This window comes from Bos grunniens, chromosome 3, assembly GCF_055505025.1.
Source record: "Bos grunniens cultivar Pamir isolate PY7600 chromosome 3, Bosgru_T2T1.0, whole genome shotgun sequence".
In the NCBI taxonomy this organism is placed as follows: domain Eukaryota; kingdom Metazoa; phylum Chordata; class Mammalia; order Artiodactyla; family Bovidae; genus Bos; species Bos grunniens.
In genome coordinates, this window is record NC_141167.1 from 8179645 (window position 1) to 8201498 (window position 21854).

General features: G+C 40.3%; 1 protein-coding gene across 43 annotated transcripts in view; it reads left to right on the forward strand.

Annotated features, from left to right (window-relative positions):
- USP40 (ubiquitin specific peptidase 40) overlaps nt 1–21854 on the forward strand; it is an 89594-nt gene that overhangs the window by 52191 nt on the left and 15549 nt on the right. For 13 of the 43 annotated variants that reach the window (XR_015155188.1, XR_015155189.1, XR_015155190.1 and 10 more), the window contains 8 exons: nt 1153–1239; nt 7071–7107; nt 9112–9176; nt 12841–12915; nt 15305–15431; nt 16102–16196; nt 17494–17609; nt 21647–21712. Coding sequence is in view for 9 of the 43 variants with exons in the window: in XM_086377238.1 (XP_086233364.1) it covers nt 1153–1239; nt 7071–7107; nt 9112–9176; nt 12841–12915; nt 15305–15431; nt 16102–16196; nt 17494–17609; nt 21647–21712 (668 nt within the window). In the remaining 34 variants the exon portion in view is untranslated. Of the gene's footprint in view, nt 1–1152; nt 1240–7070; nt 7108–9111; nt 9177–12840; nt 12916–15304; nt 15432–16101; nt 16246–16291; nt 16332–17493; nt 17622–21646; nt 21713–21854 lie in introns of all 43 variants that reach the window. The other 30 variants (XR_015155243.1, XR_015155253.1, XR_015155250.1 and 27 more) reach the window with 13 other exon arrangements.

A 21854-nucleotide genomic window follows, 5' to 3' on the forward strand; every position in this document is an offset into this window, starting at 1 on the left:
CTTTTATCTGTAGGAATATATCCATATAGTTAGTTCTCTGTGTTTAAATCAAAAATGTTACATCAAAGTATATTCATAAAATTGTTTTCCTGTGAAAATTTTGTGGTTAAGGGGGATCTTTAAAGTTGAATGGCCTCTAGTTTCAACCACCATAATTCATAAAAATTCACCCCTTTCCTCCTACATTTTAATATCTGGGAGATTTAGTGCATCTCACAGTCAGTGGCTTCCTACAGCTCTAGCTGGTGCTGTGCTTGCTTTCTTAGTGGTACATAAAATAATAAGTAACAACCAGCAGTATTTTAGATTTAATGAAATACAGTGTACTGATTTTGAGTTTAATTACTGCCTTCCATAATAGACTCACAGCAGCTTTTTTCTTATCAGTGTTCATTTTATGTATAAAATACTATCAGACTGACCTTTGCCAGAAAGAAGCCCTGCCTACTTAATAAACTTTCATTACAGTCCAGAAGGCATAGTGATGTCCTTACTGTTAGGACTCTGTATCGGGGTAAGCTGAACTCATATATCAAGATCCCCCTGGCTCCTGGATCCCTGTAATGGAACTAATCCACTTCATTAGTTTCCCAACCACCCCCGACCCTTTAATTTGTTCTTCCCCAAACTCTAGCAAATAGTAGTACATGACAAGCTCAGAGAATGAGAAACATGACAAGTGAATTGCATTAGAAAGGAAAAATAAGGCTGTAAGAAACTGAACAGACGAGATCAGGTTTACATTTTTTTTTGGGGGTTTCTGGGAGTTGAAGTATATGGGGCCTCTGGACAGAAAATAAGATCACAAATTAAGGACTCGGAAAAAACACAGTTAATGCTTACAGTGTACAATAATTGCAAATCTCCTTGAGGAATGACTAAGAAAGAGATGGAGATCATAGTGGAATAAATATCCGTGAGAGATGTTTATTAGGAGTAAAAACATTGGTGATAAAGAATCTTACTTTTCTAGGCAGTCAAGATTATTGTTTAAATTATAACTTTACTCAACATAAGACTTGTTTTTACATAATTTGAGATTTTTATTAATGTTTTATGATCATTGGCCTTTCTCTTTTGGAAATAAATTATATATTTATAGAATTTTAAAATTCAAATTAAATTGTGTTTATACCTTTGTTTCAATCTTAGCTGTTCCTGTTTTTTGCTTTGGGGAGTGATGTTCACCCTGGGACAGAGATGGAGATCGTAGTAGAGGAAACAATATCTGTGAGGGATGTAAGTTATTTTACTTTGGGAGCCAGGGTCTGTGGGTGTTTGGGGTAGGCAGCAGTGGTAACCTGTATTAGGGTTTTGTGATCCTAAGGCTAGGGTTTACATAATACCCTTTAAAGAATTCTATGTACTCACTAAAGGAGTGCTTTGGTTGGCTTGAAAGTTGGTGAGCCGGCCGTGGTTTTAAAAATAAGATTATTTTTTTTCTTTTCTGACTACTGATAATACATGTTTATTGTAGAAATTTAGGATGTATAAAAATGGATTAAAAGAAAAAAATCAGAACTCCTCATTATCTCTTATCCCATTAATATTCACATTTTGGTATATTTCCTTCTGGTGATTTTACATTATGTATACACACATAATCTGACACACACAGATACGAATGTGTGTGTGTGTGTGTGTGTGTGTGTATGATAAAGCAAACAGTTACGTGGGTATCACTAAGAACAGGGACTTTCAGTATTGGAAAATGAACAGACAGATAACATCAATGTGGTTATAAATAAAGCCTGCACTCCTGAATTTTAATTAGAAGAGTCAGAATGAACCTGATGTATTTTTTCTTTAAAAAATTATTTTTCTATCACTGTCTCCTGAAACGGCTTATAGAAACAATGAACAACCTAGTAGTAGCAGGCCCCCCAGTACCCAGACTGTGATTGCTAAACACCATTTCCAGGAAGGACTAGGGCTTCTTGGAGTAATGGCTTGTCCTGCCGCTCGGTCAGGAAAGTGTGTGAGGTACCTGGAACTCTTACCACAGCAGAAGCAGTGAAGCTAGCAGAGACTTCTGAGATTAGCAAAGAGAGTCAGGAGCCAACCTGAAGATAAGCGAGTGAACCTCAGTGGGAATAATAATGAAATCTGATTCACACATACATAAAATCCATGAGTTCATAATGATCTTTAAAAATATGCTGTTCATTGCTAACTAGTGAATGCCAGGGAACCAAAAAGGAAAGAATCAAATATTTATCCTGTTTTTCTTTTGCAAACTTTACCTCACAATAACCAAATAGATAATGAGAAGATTTTTTTAAATAGACATATCCCAGCTAATAAAATGAAGAAGAAAATTTAAACTATCACCGTTTTTCAAGTCCTAATGAATTAATGGATCTAAGCCATGATCCTGAAAAACTGCTAACAGCCCCAAGAGTAACCCAGACATTTAGAGATTCAAAGCAATACCCATGCTCTTCTTGCCAAAACATAAAACAAAACTGGACCTGAGTCCAATCAACATCTGAGTACCAGTTTGTAAGAAGTTCAGGGGACAGAGAGACCTGTTAAATGCACCTCAGGCCAGCAGTCAGCACAGTTCCCAAGTGGAAAACTCTTCTTCAGGAAATCAGTAGCAGGGTTAAAGGAGACTTAGGAGAAATAGCAGGCAGGCACAATGTATAGAATTCATATGGCCTTGATTCAAACCACAGGAACTGAAATTTGAACATTGACAGGATATTCGTTATTTAGGAATTCTATATCATAATTATTTACCAGTTACGGTTTTTTAAAGAATCTTCATCTTTTAGGGATGAGTTCTGAATATCAATAAATGAAGTGATACCTGACATGTGCTTTAAAAAAGAATCTGGGGAGCTAGACAGGGGAAATGGGGGGGGTATTGACAAACAGGACGGGCCACAGCAGGAGCTGAGGCTGGAGATGGGTACCTGAGGGTTCATTTTACAGCCCTCTGCGTAAGTTTGAAATTTTCTGTGATTAAACATATTTTTAATAATATATATTTTTTACCCTTTGCTATATGCTGTAAGTATTTTCCCAGTTTTTCATTTGCCTGTTAACTTTAATGAGTTTTTTGCTGGGGGTGGCTAGCTTTAAAAACAGACTTGTTGCTGACTTACTGCCAGCATGAGGTTCTTATCACAAGAATTAGAGTCCCCGACACCCCTCCCTCCCCTGCTGTCGCCTTCACCTCTCATCCGAATGGTCTCCCTGACAGGGCTTGGACTTGTGCTAAATGATTGTAAGGAGGGGTATGGGCTAATTGTGGACTGGACGCTATCAAGAGTTAGGGGCAGTTTAGTATCTTATTTATGTTCATACGTTGTAAGTGTGAAGAGGGACTGGAGATATCGTTGGTGGAAAGGCAGCAGCTTCTCAGAGGAAAAGATGGTTAGTCCTTTGTGCCTGGGGTGTGACCTTGGGTAACTTCAGTGTTTTTTCATTTCGAAGAACGTGTATGTCTGTCTTTTGTCCTGAAACCATTGTAGGCAGACCCCTTCCCCGTGCCTACCCACTCCCCTCCCCAGAGCTGAAACTGCTGTATCAGGGCTGCCAAAGGCCCCCATGTTACTGTGTCTGGTGAGCAGGTCCCAGGCATCTGCTTACTTGCTCTTTCAGCAGCGGTAACATACTTAATGACATTTGTCATTTGCCTAGAGAAGACTGCAGCTCTGTAGGTTTTCATCCCGTTTCTCAGGCCTCCCCTTCTCAGTCTGTTTCCTTTTCTCTCTGCCTTGTGAGCACCTCATGCTCAGTTCATAGATGCCTACTCATATATCCAGCTACTCCTTGGCGTCTGATTGTCATCCCAAATGATAGCACTCCCACAGTGGAGCTCCTGACCTCTCTCAAATGCACTTCACTCACATTTTCCTTTTCCGTTATGGTGGCTCCATTTTCCACTTGCTTAGGCCAAAACCTTTGAAATCATCTTTGATTCTTTTCTTTCTTTGTTCATTACCAGTTTTTCAAGAAATGCTTTTGGTTCTACCATCAGGATTTATCTGGGATCTGACCACATCTCATTCCCTCACTGCTTTCACTGCCTTCACCCCTCATCTGGATTATTCCAGCAGCTTCCTAACTGACCTCTTTGCTTCTAACCTGGCACCTCCTAGGGTACATTCTTACAAAGAAATAGAGCAATCCTTTAAAGTTAAGGTCAGTCAGTCCTCTACACACAGCCCTCCTCTGCTTTCCCATCTCACTTGGAATGAGAGCAGAGCCCCTGAGTGACCTTAAGGCCCTTGTGATCTGGCCCTTTGGTATCTTTAAAAAAAAAACAAACAGAACTTGTAACTATTACTCTCACTTGGTCTACTGCAGCCACGTTGGTTTCTGTGCTGTTCTTCAGACAGGCCTTTATACTGGTAGTTTCCTCTGTCAGAAACAGTTAAGTTAAATGCTTAATCGCTCGTTTTTCTTAAATAATAGAGGCCTTTGAGACTGTGGTTTTCTTTGAATCCAGTTTTCTTTGGCCCCATTCTATGTTGTTCCTGTCATCATTTTCTAAACAATCTTTAATTCTATAGTTGCTTTTATCTTTAATCATACAGGTAATTGTGGATTTAGTCTTACTTTTTAAACTTCACAGGTGACTAAAAGTCCTCCTTAGTTACCACCCTATTCTTGTCCTTTCCTCAGAAGTCACTTTTGCACTGGATAATGTAATCCCATCCACATCAATAGCGTACCCTCCCACACCTTTGCTGCATGTGTACCAATGTGTAGTATGTATGTACATGTAGAAATAAGAGCTTGACTTGGTTTCTTTTAAAATCATAAATGGAATCCTAGAACTTCATTTCACTTAAAATATTTTAAACATCTCTTAAAGCCAGTAAATATAAACCTCTTGTAGCCTTTAATTGTTTTAAGACCTTTTCTAGTTTATGTAAACGTTCCCCTGTCAATCCAGGGCTGTCTGGATTGTTTGCCATTTTCCTGTAAGCCAAGCAGGGCAGCAGTCATCATCCCTAGCCCTCTCCCTTCTGCTCGGTTATAGCATAAATCAAATTTTACTTACTCCTTTGCCCTAAATTTATTTAAGAATATTTTTCAGCTCAAGAAGTTGGGAGTTTTTAATGACTGTTGTTGTTTTGCTCTAATGTCTGTTCATCATGTATCGTTCACTGAATTGTGCTGTGAGCTCATAGCATGCAGAGTTTTCCCCTTGTGAGTTGGTGTATGATCAGTTGCTTCTTGGATAAATAAAAGCTAATCTCCTTTTATGAGAATCAGAGTTTACTTATCTCTGCATGCTAAGTCACTTCAGTCACGTCTGCCTCTTTGCAATCCTGTGAACTGTAGCACGCCAGGCTTCTCTGCTCATGGAATTTTCCAGGCAAGAATACTGGAGTGGGTTGCCACTTCCTCCTTGAGGGGATCTTCCCGGCCCAGGGATGGAACCCATGTCTTGTAGGTCTCCTGCATTGGCAGGCGGGTTCTTTACCTGGGAAGTTGCTGGGAGCCAGCACGGGAGATCCCACCCATGACAAGGTCATGTGGAAGAGCCATGATGAGCAAGGCAGATCATGACTCGAGGGACCCCCTGGATCTGCTCAAGCATCTACCCCAAAACTAGAATCTGTCTGTCTTACTATTTTGTACCTTTCACCAATTCTTCTGACATTAATAGGGGGCTATCCCCAACCACCTTTCTCTGGAAAAAGTCAACTTAGGGCTTTAGTTAATAAGTCTCTTGGGCATGATAGGAGTGTTTCAATTCAAACCCCTCTGATGGCTTTCTAGCTTGCCTGACAGTTTTATCCAGACTCTTGCAGCTACGCATGTGATTGTTCACAGCCTCCCAACCGTTAGAGACACGGGAAGCCGAAAACATTCTAAAAATATAGAGCCTTTCGAAGAGTTAAAAACTATTAGAGTAGGGCTGGTGTAGGATTTCACTGTTGAGCCAATGCTTGCTGCCAAGTGCCCGTATCCCTTATCCACTGTGCACCTGGGAGTGCATTGGTTAACATAGTTGGAATGTAAAAAAACAAGCAGCAGCCTTGGAATCAACCACATCAGACCTTTGAGCTAATTGGTACTTTCTTTGTTGTAACTCACTGCACCTTTGCTCCATGAGAATGTAACTCTGTTTAGCACTTTCTGAGGCTGACATAGATTAGAAATACAAAGAAAAAACACTTCAAGGGAAAATAAGTTTTCTGGTTGAGCAGCCTTTATCAAAAAAGGGTCATAAAATGTCCACAGGCCTTCCAAGGCCAGAAGATAATGTACACAACATTGTTTATGGGAAAGGTATGCAGAAAAAATCCTGGCTTCGATAAAGACAAAACAGATGTAATGTTTGGGCTGACTCTGCATGACTTTGCATCTTTCATTTCCCTCTATGTACAAGTCAAGGTATAAAAGTTCCTTTTGAAAATAAAGTTATGGGCCTCGCTCACCGAAGCTTGGTCTCCCCATGTCATTCTCTCTTTCCTTTTCTTTCTTTCTCTCTCTCTTCTTATTTCAGGATGACTCCTTGGGGCACAAGGGCTCTCTGAATTCACTTTTTTGCCTGGGCTTCTAAGACCCGATTGGGAAGGCGCCCTGCGTCTTCATCGGGGAGAGGGTGTCCTGCGTCCTCACCCCACCAAGAGGGTGCCTGCGGCCTCCATGAACGGAGCAAGTTCCATGTAAACCAAGGAAGATCAAGCCTCTTTCTATCCCCTTTTACTTTCCTTATTGCTGACGCTGTCATCCTGAGGGTACCCCTGGATCCTGCTGGGGCTGGACCCCAGCAGGAAGTCATGGTGAAAGCAACCTAATTAATCATATCTGGTCAGAAATACACTGTTAGTCCTCATAAGAAAATCATACTGCAGACCTGGAAGTGGAAGAACATATAGGTTCTGGATGTGAACACTGAAAGCTTTTTTTTTCTGCTGAGTTTGCACCTCCTTGGCCCTTAAGGAGTGCTTACCTAACCAGTTAACCATGTATGTCTTTATCTGTTTGAGAGTTGTTAAATATAATCAGACTCAGATAGTCCCAGGATCAAAAGAAAGGTGTTTCTCGTACTGTAACTCAGAAACAGAACTACAAATGAACATAATTTTTTTTCTTAACAGTGTCTGCAGATAATGCTGGACAAATGTGGCCTCACAGGTGGGTTACAGACTATGATGATGCATAAGCTTGTCCCCGTCCTTTACTTGTAATGCATTTTCTATAAGCCTAATGAAAACTTTTCAAACTTGCTTTTCTCCAGGGTTGTCAGCTATGCACATAATTCTCCTGATTCTTCTTTGCAGGCTAAAAGAAAATTAAGTGTAGGTTAGCCTCCTTCTAAGGAAGGAGCCTAGATAGGATCCAGCAGAGATACAGAAGAGATGAGGTTAAGATTTAGACCCACTGGAATTTCCTGGATCCTTTACTGATTTTTTTTTAACCTCATTAATTCAGCATTTCAGTACGTTGTGTTTGATGCCAGTATTTATGTGTAAAGAAGGAAATATGAATGAAAAAAATAAACCCAGGATATCTTGAAGTGGCTACCCAGGTGGAGCCATGTGAGCGAGCTTGAGGCGGCATCAAGCTGGTTTCAGTAGACTGAGTGCTTGCCCTTCCTCTGCACCAGAGTAGAAGCCTGGGGCTCCATCACCTGGCAGGGACGTTTGCTTGTTCAGGCTCAGGGCACTCTTCTAGGAACTTCCTGTGTTATCTTGTTTCATCTCCACACTAGTCCTCCCAGCAGGGATCCTCACTTGTTCCCATTTCTCAGATGCAGAGAATGGCTAAACAGCTCACCCAGAGTTATACCACAAGTAGCTAGATTGCTCTGATTTCACAACTCTTGATTCCTTTCTGCCATGCTGTGCTGTGACGTAATGGTGTTCACTCTTAATTTACTGGTGTTGTTTTTTTAAACATACTTAGATTAAGTTAAATATCAATACAACTTACTGCATTTAAAGAGACTTCCCAGTTGGTGCTAGTGGTAAAGTGCCTGCTAATGCAGGTAGACCAAGAGACACAGGTTCAATCCCTGGGTTGGGAAAATCCCCTGGAGGAGAGCATGGCAACCCACTCCAGTATTTTTGCCTGGAAAATCCCATGGACAAAGGAGCCTGGCCAGCTGCAGTTCATAGGATCGCACAGAGTCAGACACCAATGAAGCGACACCTGTGCTGCATTTAAAACTAGAAATAATGACAAAAGAGGGTCTACAGTGAAAGTGTTAGTTGCTCAGTTGTATCCAACTCTTTGTGACCCCATGGACTATAACCCACCAGGCTCCTGTGTTCATGGAATTTTCCAGGCAAGAATACCGGAGTGGGTTGCCATCCCCTTCTCCAGCAGACCTTCCCAACCCAGGGATCGAACCTGGGTCTCCCACATTGCAGGCAGATTCTTTACCGTCTGAGCCACAAGAGGGGATTCAAAACCTGTGGCCTGTGCAGGATAAATATGAGATCTGTGTTTATTTCCTGGTCTGGAGCTTCTTTTGGTGAGTGGGGGAGTTGACTGTTATAAAACATCACTAATTTTTTAGTAACCAAGATTTTCAACTTTTACTCAGCTCCCTGTCCTCAAAAAAAATATTCTCTTCCCATTTTGTCAGTGTAATAAACATGGTGAAAATCTGAAATCTAATTAACATTCGTAAATGTTCTTTTATACCCAATTCATTAAACTGCTGTGCTGAACGAAGTTTTTTGTTAGGTTAACTGCTGATTGACAGGAACAGTTTTGTTGTACATGTTACCAGTTGCTGAGTAATGTTAGCATGTATTTACGTCCAAGACAACTTCGTGATTTTAGAAGGGATTCTATGCTTGTATGTATATCTGTTTACACTTAACGTGTGATGTAGACATGCATATGTACATGTAAATAATAAAGGTATAAATAGATGCTGCATACTAGTACCAAGTATTTTTATTTGCAGGCATATAGTACTTGGTGGAATAGACAGAAGATTGACCAAGTTGGGGCAGCAAGTTAATTTTTTTCATGCTCTGAAGAGATGATTTACTTTTAAAATTAGTCAACAATTATTAGATTATATCCCATTTGATATTCATTTATCCAGAAGGGTCATTCCTGGAAAACTCATAAACCATATTTTTCTGACTTTTTTTTTCCATCCTGATTTTGATTCCTTCCTAGGAGAAACATGGCATTTACGAAAAATGGATTGGTGCTTTGAAGCTGGGGAGCCTTTATGTGAAGAAGTAAGATTATTTCTATACATTTCATTTGTAAAGTGATTGTTTTGTGTTTTCCTAAGGATATCACCCTACTCATGTAAATAAATTCTAGAGAAAGCTTACTTTTTTTAGGATACAAGAATCCATATGTGGATCTACTTTCATTTCTTCTCACTGTAGTTTTTTCAGGGTCAGAGGGAAAGTTTCAGCTAAGTGGGAACGTATCTAACATATATATTGAGTCCTCTTTTGATGAGAGAATATGTCTCTAGTGGTAGTTCTTCATTAAGAGGCAGAGAACTACAGAGAACAAAGGACATTTAAACCAGTGAAGAATTTGAAGATATGCTCTAAATTTTGAAACCTGAATGTTTTAATCTCAGAGTTTCTTTGCAAGTTGATGATGGCAAAATTCAACTTAGCAGCCAGTCACTTAGGCTCTGCTTCAAGCTGCATCTCTAAATTCCGCCAGACACTTAGGACAAGACGTAGGAGCAAAGTTATTATAGGATGGTTGGAGTCTGGTTACTCTTCTTCCTCTTGTTTTTGATTTTTATAGAAGTATAGTTGATTTAGAGTATTAGTTTTAGGTGTACAACACAGTGATTCTGTTAAAAAAAAAAAAAAATATATATATATATAGTCTATTTCAGATTCTTTTCATTTGCTGGAGTGGGTTGCCACGCTCTCTCCCAGGGGATCTCCCTGACCTAGAGATTGAACCCTGTCTCTCACGTCTCCTGCATTGGCAGGCAGGTTCTTCACCACTAGCGCCACCTGGGAAGCCCTCTTTGCTGTTATAGGTTATTATAAGATATTGAGTATAATCCTTGGCTGTACAGTAGGTCCTTGTTGGTTATATATTTTATACATAGTAATGTGTATATGTGAATTTCAACATCCTAATTTATCCCTCTTCTAGTTTCCCCTTTGGTAAACATAAATTTGCTTTCTTTGTATGTGAGTCTATTCTGTTGTGTAAATAAGTTCATTTGTACCATTTTTTCATGTAAGCAGTGTATATTTGTCTTTTTATCTTAGTATGATAATCTCTTAAGTCCATCCACGTTGCTGCAAATAGCATTATTTCATTCTTATTTTTCGGACTAATATTCCATTGCGCGTGTGTGTGCCACATCTTCCTTATCTGTTCATATGTCAATGGACACTCAGGTGGCTTCCATGTCTTGGCTTTTGTAAATAGTGCCACTGTGAACATTGGGGTGCATGGATCTTTGCAGATTAGAGTTTTCTCTGGATATATGCCCAGGAGTGGAATTGCTATATGGTAACTCCAGTACTTTGGCCACCTCATGTGAAGAGTTGACTCATTGGAAAAGACTCTGATGCTGGGAGGGATTGGGGGCAGGAGGAGAAGGGGACGACAGAGGATGAGATGGCTGGATGGCATCACTGACTCGATGGACATGAGTCTGAGTGAACTCCGGGAGTTGGTGATGGACAGGGAGGCCTGGCGTGCTGCGATTCATGGGGTCGAAAAGAGTCAGACACGACTGAGCAACTGAGCTGAACTCTTATTTTTAGTTTTTTAAGGACCCTCCCTACTGTTCTCCATAGTGACTGTACCAATTTAGAGTCCCCCCCAACAGTTTAGGAGGGTTCCCTTTTCTCCACACCTTCTCTAGCATTTATTATTTGTAGACTTTTTTGATGGCCCCTCTGGTGTGAGGGGATTCCCCATTGTAGTTTTGCTTTGCATTTCTCTAGTAATCAGTGATGTTGAGTGTCTTTTCATCCTGGTTAATCTCCTTATTGCCGCTCCAAGTAGCTTCAGGCCTCACAGTCCAGATCTGTGGCCTCAGATGGTTGTGCTCAGTACAACCCTTTCCCCCAGGCTTTATGTGCCTGCTTTCTGTTCAGTGAGAGTCTGGCATTAGACATCAGCAGAGGCTGATTTAAAGCAGGGCTTTCCAGGGAAAGGTCTTTGCTGTGTAACAGCCAATAGAGAGTCCCCTATGAGTCCTGGCCAGGAATTTGACAGCCTAGAGTAAGAAGTGGACCTCAAAGAATTTTCAGGACATAAAGTTTGGATGGAGAAGGCAATGGCAGCCCACTCCAGTACTCTTGCCTGGAAAATCCCATGGACGGAGGAGCCTGGTAGGCAGCAGCCATGGGGTCTCGAAGAGTCAGACACCACTGAGCGACTTCACTTTCACTTTTCACTTTCATGCATTGGAGAAGGAAATGGCAACCCATTCCAGTGTTCTTGCCTGGAGAATCCCAGGGACGGGGGAGCCACCAGGCTGCCGGTGGACTGTGGTCTTTGGGGTCGCACAGAGTCCGACACGACTGAAGCAACTTAGCAGCAAAGTTTGGGTGTCAGAAGAGTTTATCTAGTCAAATATCTGCCTCATTTTCTTCTCTTACTAATTCTCAAACCAGTATCAAACAGTTTCTCTAAAAGCAAACTCATTACCTTCAGAACTGGCTCCACTTCACAGATTTGCTGTTAGTCTTTCTCATCCTAACCTTTTCCAGCCCTACATGTGGCTTACCCTCATTACCTGACGTGGGTCATGTTTGGTCCTGGCCTTCAGAGACCTGTCAGTCTTTACACTCTTGTTCAACCAATTCCATTGCTGGCCTCCTGGTTCAAACCCTGATTTTTGGTCTTTTGTTTCATTTTGGTGTTTTTTGCCTCTTGCCTGAGTTACTACAGCTGGCGTCCCTAAGCCCAGGTATTCATTTCCCACTTCATATCAATATGTCACAGGTCTGACAACTTAGGGTGATCTTTAAAAATCCTCTTCACAGAAATCTTGAGTGGCTTTTTAAAAGCAACTGACAACTCCTTTTTTTCTGTTCCACACCTCTTTGACCTGTGACCTGTTTCCCACCCAGTTTTCTTTCCTGTTACTCACCAGCGGATACCTCCCACTCTAATTAATCTAGTCTCTTAGCTCTTCCCCTTTATATAAATCATATATGCAAATCATACTGACCCTTGACTTAACGTTGGCTTTGCCTTGTTCTTCTTCTTCTTTTTTTGTGATAATTTTGTTTGTTTACTTTTTGGCTGTGCCGGGTCTTCGTTGCCACACAGGCTTGCCTTTCGCTTGTTGCATCGAGAGGAGGCTGTTCTTTGTTTTGGTGCCTGGCTTCTCTTCGCAGTGGCCTGTTTCGTTGGAGCACGGGCTCTAGGGTGCATGGACCAGTAGTTGTGGCCCCTGGGCTCCGAGCACGGGCTCAATAGCTGTGGCTCATGGGTGGCATGTGGGATCTTCCTGGATCAGGGATCAAACCTGTGTCTCCTGCATTAGCAGGTGGATTCTTTACCACTTTAACCACCAGGGAAGTCCTGCCATGTTCTTCTTTCCTTGAGAAATTCCTTGTTTCCTCTGACTTTTCTAAATCCAGCTCATCTTTTAAGCTTAACTAAAATTTTATCTTCTGTAAATTAGTCTGCCATTTTTCATCTCATCCATCTTCCTTCCTTTAATCTTTTAAAGTTCTTAATTATACAGTTTTAGTACATAATGATGTATTATTTTATAGTCTTAGCTTATTTCCATCTCTTCAATATCTGCTTCATTATTCATCTACTTATTTCTTGAAATGATAATAGAGGCATCAGTGTTTGTTTGTTTGTTTGTTTTAAAGATTGAATGGTCTCTTTATTCCTTCCAGAAGTCGTGACAAAAAAGACTTTCACTTTCTGTGTTTCTAGGATGCAAAGCTGAAAGAGCTTATGATCTGTTCTGGAGATACTTTGCTTTTAATTGAAGGAAAACTTCCTCCTCTGGTAAGACTTTGCTCCCGAGTAGACACTTTGTAAATAGCAGTTTCTGTGTTGTGATTGCAAAGATGATATGTTGTCATCGTGTGAAAATGGGGAAATACAATCATAACGAGTATAGAGTACTTACCCCAAATTCCACCAGGTAGCTACCATACTTTACATCTTTATATATTTTCCTTCCATCAACTGTATGTACAGTTTTATTTCCTATTTTTTATATTTAATTTTTTAACTGGGCCATAAAATCTAAAAACAGTCAGTATATCCAGTGTATGACTTAGCACAATTTAATTCATCTATATAGATATCATCTATATCTCAGTTTGTTTTAAACTTTTTGTTCTTATAAATAGTAATAAATATAAATCCTTCTTAAGACAATTCTAAAGATGGAATTAACAAGCCAAATCATTTTCCCAAAGAGTTGAACCAAGTTTGCAGTCCTAGTGTGGCTCTGTGAGGGGGCTCGCACCACTCCTCTGCATAGACCCTGCATATGACCACTCAGAAAGGCCAATATTTAGTAGTTGTTGTTTTTATTAATGTGGACACATATAAAGAGGAAAATAAAATTACCCCAAATTCTAGCACTCAGACAATCATTTGCTTATGATTAGAAAATTCAGACAATGTAGAAGGCTATAGAATGATTAACAAGTTTCTCTTATATCTTTCTCTCCAGAAAGAGCCCAATTATTTTTCCTTTCTTGTACTTCCAAGAAAAAAATTGCACCTGTTTGTATGTTGAGTGTGAATATGTCCATAGCCTTTTCAAAGTTTACATAAAGGGGATCATATTCTATGCAGTGTTTTATTCCTTGTGGTTTTTGTTTTTGTTCATTTAGTATGTCTTGAAGATCTCTTCACATCAGCACATACAGACCTACCTTTTTCTTTTTCATGACTTCAAAGAATTCTGTCATATTTTATACCGTGCTCTTTAATTTTTGAATATAAAGGATGTAAAAAGCTGGGCCAGGAAGAGGAGGCCCCATCCCCATGGGGTCTGTCCTCCTTCCACCGGCAGCCAGCTTCCCCTGTATCCTTCGAGAAGCGCATACTTCGATACACACATGTGTGTATATGGAGCATGCGTGTGCACATTCATGTATATATACATATTTCTATTTACAGCAAAGATTATAAGTTTGACAGTGTATTCTGCACCTAGCTTTCTTTGTTAATGGTTTATCCCCATATATATGCTGTATCCGTACACAAAATGTTGTCTCATTCTGTTTGATGTGTATGGAGGCTCCCATGAGTTAACCAGTACAGTTAGGTTGTTCCCAGTCTTGTGTTGATGCAAATAACACTGCCAAAAATACTGTCTATTTGCCATTTTGCACATATGTATCCATAGGATAAAGAACTGGAACTGAAATTTCTTTGTCAAAAGTTACAGCCTGCCGTAATGTACCAGTCTTCTAAAAAGGGACCTTGAGGCTGGTTCATGGTTTTTGCTGCCATAAACAATTTGCAGTGAATATCTCAGTATGCATGGGCCAGTATATCAGAAGATAAAATCCCAACCATAGAATGGCTGGGTCAGAGGGTTTGGGCATTTTAAATTTTGACAACACCAAATTACTTTCCAGAAACTTGGCAGCAGTTTATACTCCTAGCACCAATTTACAAGAGTTTAGGTTTGAACTGAATAAAAAAATGGAGTTTTTTGCTCTTATTTACATTTATTTATTTATTGCATGGAAGTTGAGTATTTATTAATTGTCACCAATTTGATAAACAAAAAAATATTCAAATTTTAGCATGCATTTCTTGAAAAGTATGTATTTAAAAATCCATGTCTTTCTCCCCACAGTCTCATCTTCTGTTGTTGGAAATTGACCACTGTAGCACAGTTGATCTACTAAGGTTCTTTACTAACTCAAAAAAGGCAGGGGAGAGAACCAGTCAAGTTAGTAAAACTGAAATTACAGAATGTGTTTTAGGAGATGGGTTTATTTCATGTAGATGTTATGTAGGAATGCACCTTAGATCAATAGATTGTTGCTTCTCTAGAAAGTTCCTTTAGAAATTTTATAAATTAAAAACTGCATGTAACTGGTATATTGTGCTACAGTGCTCTTCCGATGCCTGAAAGTATTTTTATAGTTTGTTCTGTCAAATGTTTTGTTAGTTTGTTTATACTTTTCACTTATCGTAGTTCCTAATTTATAGAACATTAGTCCCATTCATCCTACATACTGATTTTTATGATTTTAAACTTTTAAATGTAAAAGTGGTGAATGATAATGTATGATGGTTAATACATACATCTTAAGGAAAAATCCTAAATTCAGGAACATTTTCTATACCAAGATGTTTCTCTGTGGAAGTGGAAGTTGACTTAATCTGTGTGCATCAGCAGTTCGAAATCTCCATTCCTCAGGGTTTCCTGACGGTGCCCATCTGGTGGTACCAGCCTCAGGGGCCGCTGCATCACTGGAAGGATCACCAGGACCAGACGAATTGTACCCTTTCTCAAGGCAGCGTCTGGAAAGCCAGTTCCACTCCAGGTGAGAACACAACAGAATTACAGCAGCCGGTGTGTCATAAATAAAAGTAAAATGACTGCTTCTGCTGAGAGGCAACAGAAATGTGTGTTTTTAAAATATACTTAAATTACAACAAAATCTATGTGTTCTGTAATTCATAGCATAATAATACCATTCTATTTTTATACAGTGATTTGTATATAACCTCTGTAAAATACCATCTTGTTTTGTTTTTTTATTTTGGGGGGTTTTTTTTGGCTTTACCTTTCATTTGCCATCTGTTATTTTTATTATCTTTATTATTATGGCAATGTATTCCGTTTTTTCAAGGAATTTTTATATATTATCTCTCAAGCTCCCCGTGGCAGTAGGAATAGCAGCCCCCTTCACTGTAACAGAACCGGACATTGAAGCTTCCTTTGCTTTCAGTGACAGCACAGTGTGAATGAAATTCCTCAGACCCATCCTGGCGCGGTCTTATGCCCACACCGCGCCCCCTGGCGGCCCGGCTGCCAGACCCCGCTTCCTCCCCATGAAGTCCTGAAAGGCTGACTCGAAGCCTGCAGATTCTGAGTTGCTTGGATAGAATTGTACTAAGCCTGTGTGCAGTATCCCAGCACAGCCTGTACTTCAGAAATATGAGCTAAGTTCATCTAAAGCTCCTGTCAGAAGTCTCACTCTGTCCTTGCAGGTGCTCCCAGTGACGCACACGCGGAAGTTTCCCTCTGGTACTTGGGAGACCTTGAAATCTCAGAAGATGCCACCTTAGGGGAGCTGAAGTCTCAGGTCAGCCTTCCTCCTACAGCGAACCCTAGTGGTGATCTGGCTGCTTCCAGTGAGATATTAATATATTCTTCTATTTCCTTTTCCCTCAATTACAGTCTGTTCTGATATGGCATGTGTTATATGCCATGTTCAGTGGTGAGTACCTCACAGGCCACACACGCACACTGCTCAGGGGGCTCCCGGGCTCGTTCCGTCACCCTGTGGCTTCCTTTCTTCCCACTCTGACAGGCATGCTGTGCTTTCATTTGACTGTCTTCTCAGTGACTTGCAGCTTATGTTCATTTTGATTTTTTTAGGGAAACATTTGTTGGAACATTTGTAAAGCATTCACTTTATTTACATTGTTTTTGCACCATTGTGATTCATGTGTTAAATGTGGTTAGCAGAAGCTGTGTTGTCAGTTGCCCAGGAGGTCAGAATCTCAGCTTTATGTTAGAATGTTAAACTAGATATTGTATTGTTTTCTTGGACATTAATATTCACAGACAGAGTGCTCTGTCCAAATGGAAGGGCTCGGTTGAATACAACTCAAAATGCCTAAGAAGCATCTTAACTCTCAGTGAACTAAAATGAACATCCTTCTTCCTCATAAAGGAAAAAGTGTAGGGGCATGTAAGTTAAATACTAGTCATTGATTGACTTCTCCTGTGTATCCTCACTGTCTGAAATACCTTCCTCAAAAAAAGCAAATGATCTTATTCTCTTAAGAACAAGAAGGAAGCAACTTTTTTTCCTTATATTGGATTAAAAGATACAAAATGACTGTTTCTAGATTAAAAAATGGATGAATATTGGCCACATCATATAATACAACCTAAGTATATGAATAGATATCCACCTACAGGATTAGTACAGTGGTTTGGGCCTAGCAGTTGGATCCAGAGATTCTGCAGTATTTCAGAATAGAAAGTCATTTCCTTGGCAGAGCAAACACTGTTGAATGATAGTAGCACAGATGGAAATTGAAGACAAGTCCTTGCTTTTATTTGAGTAGCCTCTGCTTTTGAGTTATAGTCACATAGAAATTAAAGTTTCATTTTCTAAAACGTAATCATTAAAAAGGAGCTTTTGGCTCAGAAAATAGAAAGTCACTTAGCTCTCAAGGTGATTTCAGCATAGAGGAATACAGAAGTGATTCAGGATTAATTTCATTTAAGAGAGATTCCTGTGGGTTTTGGTAGATATTATCATCACTTGAGATGCTGTCTCCCTCAGATGTCATTGTGTAGCGCTTCATTTTTTCCCTAAAGCAGTCTGCTTTTAAGAATGCCTTTTCAGTTGTCTGTGTCTTTTCTAGGCCATGACCTTGCCCTCCTTGGAGTTTTCCATCCCATCCCCAGCCTTCCTCAGAGCCTGGACAGTGGAAAATAAGCGCCCAGGACGGCTCTTACGAGGCCACCAGCAGCAGCTCAAGTAGGTTTCTTGGTGAGCACTCCCTCATAGCCCATTCCAGGTCATTCACATTGTCAGGTGGACAGCGCTTGTTATCACAAACTCTGAGACAACTTCAGTTTTTCGTATTAAGTAAAAATGTAATTTTGCCTGTTTTTACTTTGCTCCAGAGACTGTGAACAAAATTTTGAGTGGTTTTTCCCCCAGCTTTATTGAGATATTAATTGATATATAACATTGTATAAAGCTTCCCTGGTGGCTCAGATGGTAAAGAATCTGCCTACAATGCAGGAGACCTGGGTTAGGAACATCCCCTGGAGAAGGGAATGGCAACCCACTCCAGTATTCTTGTCTGAGGAATTCCATGGGCAGAGGAACCTGGCAGGCAACAGTCTGTGGAGTTGCAAAGAGTCGGACATGACTGAGCAGTTTTAACTCACTAACACTATATAAGTGTATTGATTTGACAGACATATGTTGTAGAATGATTTTACCACCATAGTGTTAGCTCACACCTCCATCACATCATATAGAGTCCACATGTAAGTGATGTTATACAGCGGTGGCCCTGTCTCACTTAGCACAATGCCCTCAGTATCTATCTGTGTTATCTCAAGCCACCGGATGTCCTTTCTTAGGGCTGCATAATATTCCTTCACGCGCATGTGTGTGTGTGTGTGTGTATGCACACACCCATAAACCACACCTTTATCCAGTCTTTCAGTAAAGACACTAGGTTTTCCATATCTTGCCTGCTGCGCATAATGCTGCAATGAGCCTGGGAGTGCAGATAATCTCTTCAAAATCCTGTTTTCGTTTCCTTTGGTGAGGTACCCAGCAGTGGGATTGCTGGATCATGTGATAGTTCTTTTTTTAATTTTCTGAGGCACCTCCATACTGTTTTTCCATAGTGGCTGAACCAATTCACATTCCCACCGGCCCTGAACAAGGGCTCCCTCCCTCCACAGCCTCACCGATGCTTGTTCTCTCTTTTGTCTTTTCAATGATAAGTGTTCTGACAGGGGTGAGATGGTGTCTCATCATGGGTTTGGTTTGCGTTTCACTGATGATTAGTGATGTAGAGTACCTTTTTATGTACCTGTTGGCTATTGCTACTGCTGCTAAGTCACTTCAGTCGTGTCCGACTCTGTGCGACATAGACGGCAGCCCACCAGGCCCCGCCGTCCCTGGGATTCTCCAGGCAAGAACACTGAAGTGGGTTGCCATTTCCTCCTCCAATGCATGAAAGTGAAAAGTGAAAGTGAAGTCGCTCAGTCGTGTCCGACTCTTAGCAACCCCATGGGCTGCAGCCTACCAGGCTCCTCCGTCATGGGATTTTCCAGGCAGGAGTACTGGAATGGGGTGGCATTGCCTTCTCCATGTTGGCTATTAGTATGTCTTTAAAAAATTTCTGTTCACATCCTCTGCCATTTTTTAGTCAGATTGTTTGCTTTTTGCTATTGAGTTGTATGAGTTCTCAATATAATTTTAATACTAACCCCTCAGCTTTGCAAATACTTTCTCCTACTTCATAGATTGCTTTTTAAGTTTGTTGATGGTTTCCTTTGCTATGCAAAAGCTTTTTAGTCTGATGTAGTCCAACTTGTTTATTTTTGCTTTTAGTGTCAAATCCAAAAATAAATCATGCCAAAGCAGATATCAAGGAGCTTTACCCCACGGTTTTCTTTTGGGAATTTTACAATTTCAGGTCTTATGTTAGAATCTTTAATCAATTTTAAGTTGATTTTTGCATATGGTGTAAGATAAGGATCTAGTTTCATTCTTTTGCATGAGACTGTCCAGTTCCTCGCCCCTCCCCCCGCCCCACCCAGCACCATTTATTGAAGAGACTCTTCCCCATTGTGGGTTCTTAGCTCCCATGTTATAAACTAACTGACCAGAATGCGTGTGTCCATTTCTGGGCTCTCTCTTGTGTTCCACTGATCTGTGTGTGTTGTTTATGCCAGTACCTCACTGTTGTGATAACTATAGGTTTATAGTAGAGTTTGAAATCAGGGGGCATGATGCCTTCAGCTTTGTTCTTTCTTAGGAAAAGATTGCTTTGGCTATTTGAGGTCTTTTGTGGGTTTATAAAAATTTTAGAACTGTTTGTATTTCTAATTGCAAAATGCTGTTGAAATTCTGACAGGATTACATTGAACTTACAGATTTGGTGGGGGGTGGCGGGTAGTGTGGACGTTTGAACAATATTCTGCCAATCCATGACCATGGAATCACTCCATTTATTTGTGTCTTCAATTTCTTTCGTCAGTGTCTTGGTAGTTTTCAGGATACAGGTCTTTCACCTCCTTGGTTAAATTTATTCCTAAGTATTTTATTTTTTTTGATGCTGTTGGGATTGTTTTCTTAATTTCTCTTTCTGATAATTGTCATTATATAAAATGCAAATGATTTTTGTATATTGATTTTGTGTCCTGCAACCTTAGTGAATTCATTTATTAATGTTTTTAATCTCTCTAGTTATTTATTTATTCCTGGCTGTGCTGGGTGTCCGTTGCTTTTTGTGCAGGCTTTCTGCAGTTGTGGCTAGTGGCTGCTGCTGCTCCTGCTCGCGGCGCGCGGGCTTCTCGGCGGGCTCACTTCTCCTGTGGACTGCAGGTTCTAGAGCGTGGACCCAGTAGTTGTGGCCCGCAGGCTTGGCTGCTCCGAGATGTGTAGAGTCTTCCCGGACCAGGGATCAAACCTGTGTCCCCTGCATTGGCAGGCAGATTCTTATCCACTAGGCCACCAGGGAAGTCCGCATTTATTTAAGAAGTTTTGTTTTGTTTTTTTGGTGGAGTCTTTGGAGGTTTCTGTAAATATCATCATGTCATCCACAAACGGAGACAATTTTACTTCTTATTTTCCAATCTGGATTCCTTTTCTTTGCTAATTGCTCTGACTAGCACTTCTGCTACTGTGTTGGATATGAGTGGTATGAGCGCATCCTTGTGCTGTTCCTGATCTTAGAGGAAAAGCTTTTAGCTTTTCACTATTGAGTATGATACTAGCTGCTGCTGCTGCGTCGCTTCAGTCGTGTCCGACTCTCTGCGACCCCATAGACGGCAGCCAACCAGGCTTCCCGTCCCTGGGATTCTCCAGGCAAGAACACTGGAGTGGGTTGCCATTTCCTTCTCCAGTGCATGAAAGTGAAAAGTGAAAGTGAAGTTGCTCAGTCGTGTCTGACTCTAGCGACCCCATGAACTGCAGCCTACCAGGCTCCTCCGTCCATGGGATTTTCCAGGCAAAAGTACTGGAGTGGGGTGCTGTTGCCTTCTCCGATGATACTAGCTATGGGCTTGTCAAATAAGACCTTTATGGTTTGAATACCCAGTTTGTTATGAATTTTTAACGTGAAAGAATGTTGAATTTTGTCAAATGCTTTCTCTGCATCTGTTGAGATGTTCATGTCCTTCATTCTGTTAACGTGGTTGTATTATATCAATTGATTTGCAAATGTTGAGCCATCTTTGCATCCCTTGCATAAATCCCACATGATCATAGTGTATGATCCTTTTAATGTATTGTTGAATTTGTTTTGCTAGTATTTCTTTGTGAATTTTTGCAGCTATGTTCATCAGGGACATTGGCCTTTAATATCCTTTTCTTGTAATGTTATTGTCTGATTTTGATATCAAGGTAATTCTGGCCTCATAGAATGAGATTGGAAGTGTTCCCTCCTGGTTTTTTTTTTTTTTTGAAAGAGTTTGGGAAGCACTGGTATTAAATCTTTTATCATCAGTAAAACCATCTAGTCCTCAACTCTTTATTGTTAGGAGGTTTTTAATTGCTGATTCAATCTCCTTACTAATAATTGGTCTGTTCAGATTTTCTGTTTCTTCATGATTCTGTCTTGGTAGGTTGTATATTTCTAGGAATTTGCCATTTCTTCTCAGTTGTACAATTTGTTGGTGTATAATTTTCATGGTAGTCTCTTAAATTTTCATTGTTCTTATATAGTATACTATTTCACTTAGGAATACTTGAAACTGGTTTTTTAAAAAACCTTTAAAAAATTAATATGTCATTCAGTATTGTTTTGTTTCATTTGTTATCAGGGAATATAAATTGGGAAAGAGAACTGAGATCTGCTTAGAGCCCCTTCAGAAAGAAGAAAACTTGGGGTAAGACATCCTACTACACATACAAAATTACATACATGTCTGATCACAACAAGGCTTCCCTGGGGGCTCAGTGATAAAGAATCCTCCTGACAGAGCAGGAGACATGGGTTTGATCCCTCCGTCGGGAAGATCCCCTGGAGAA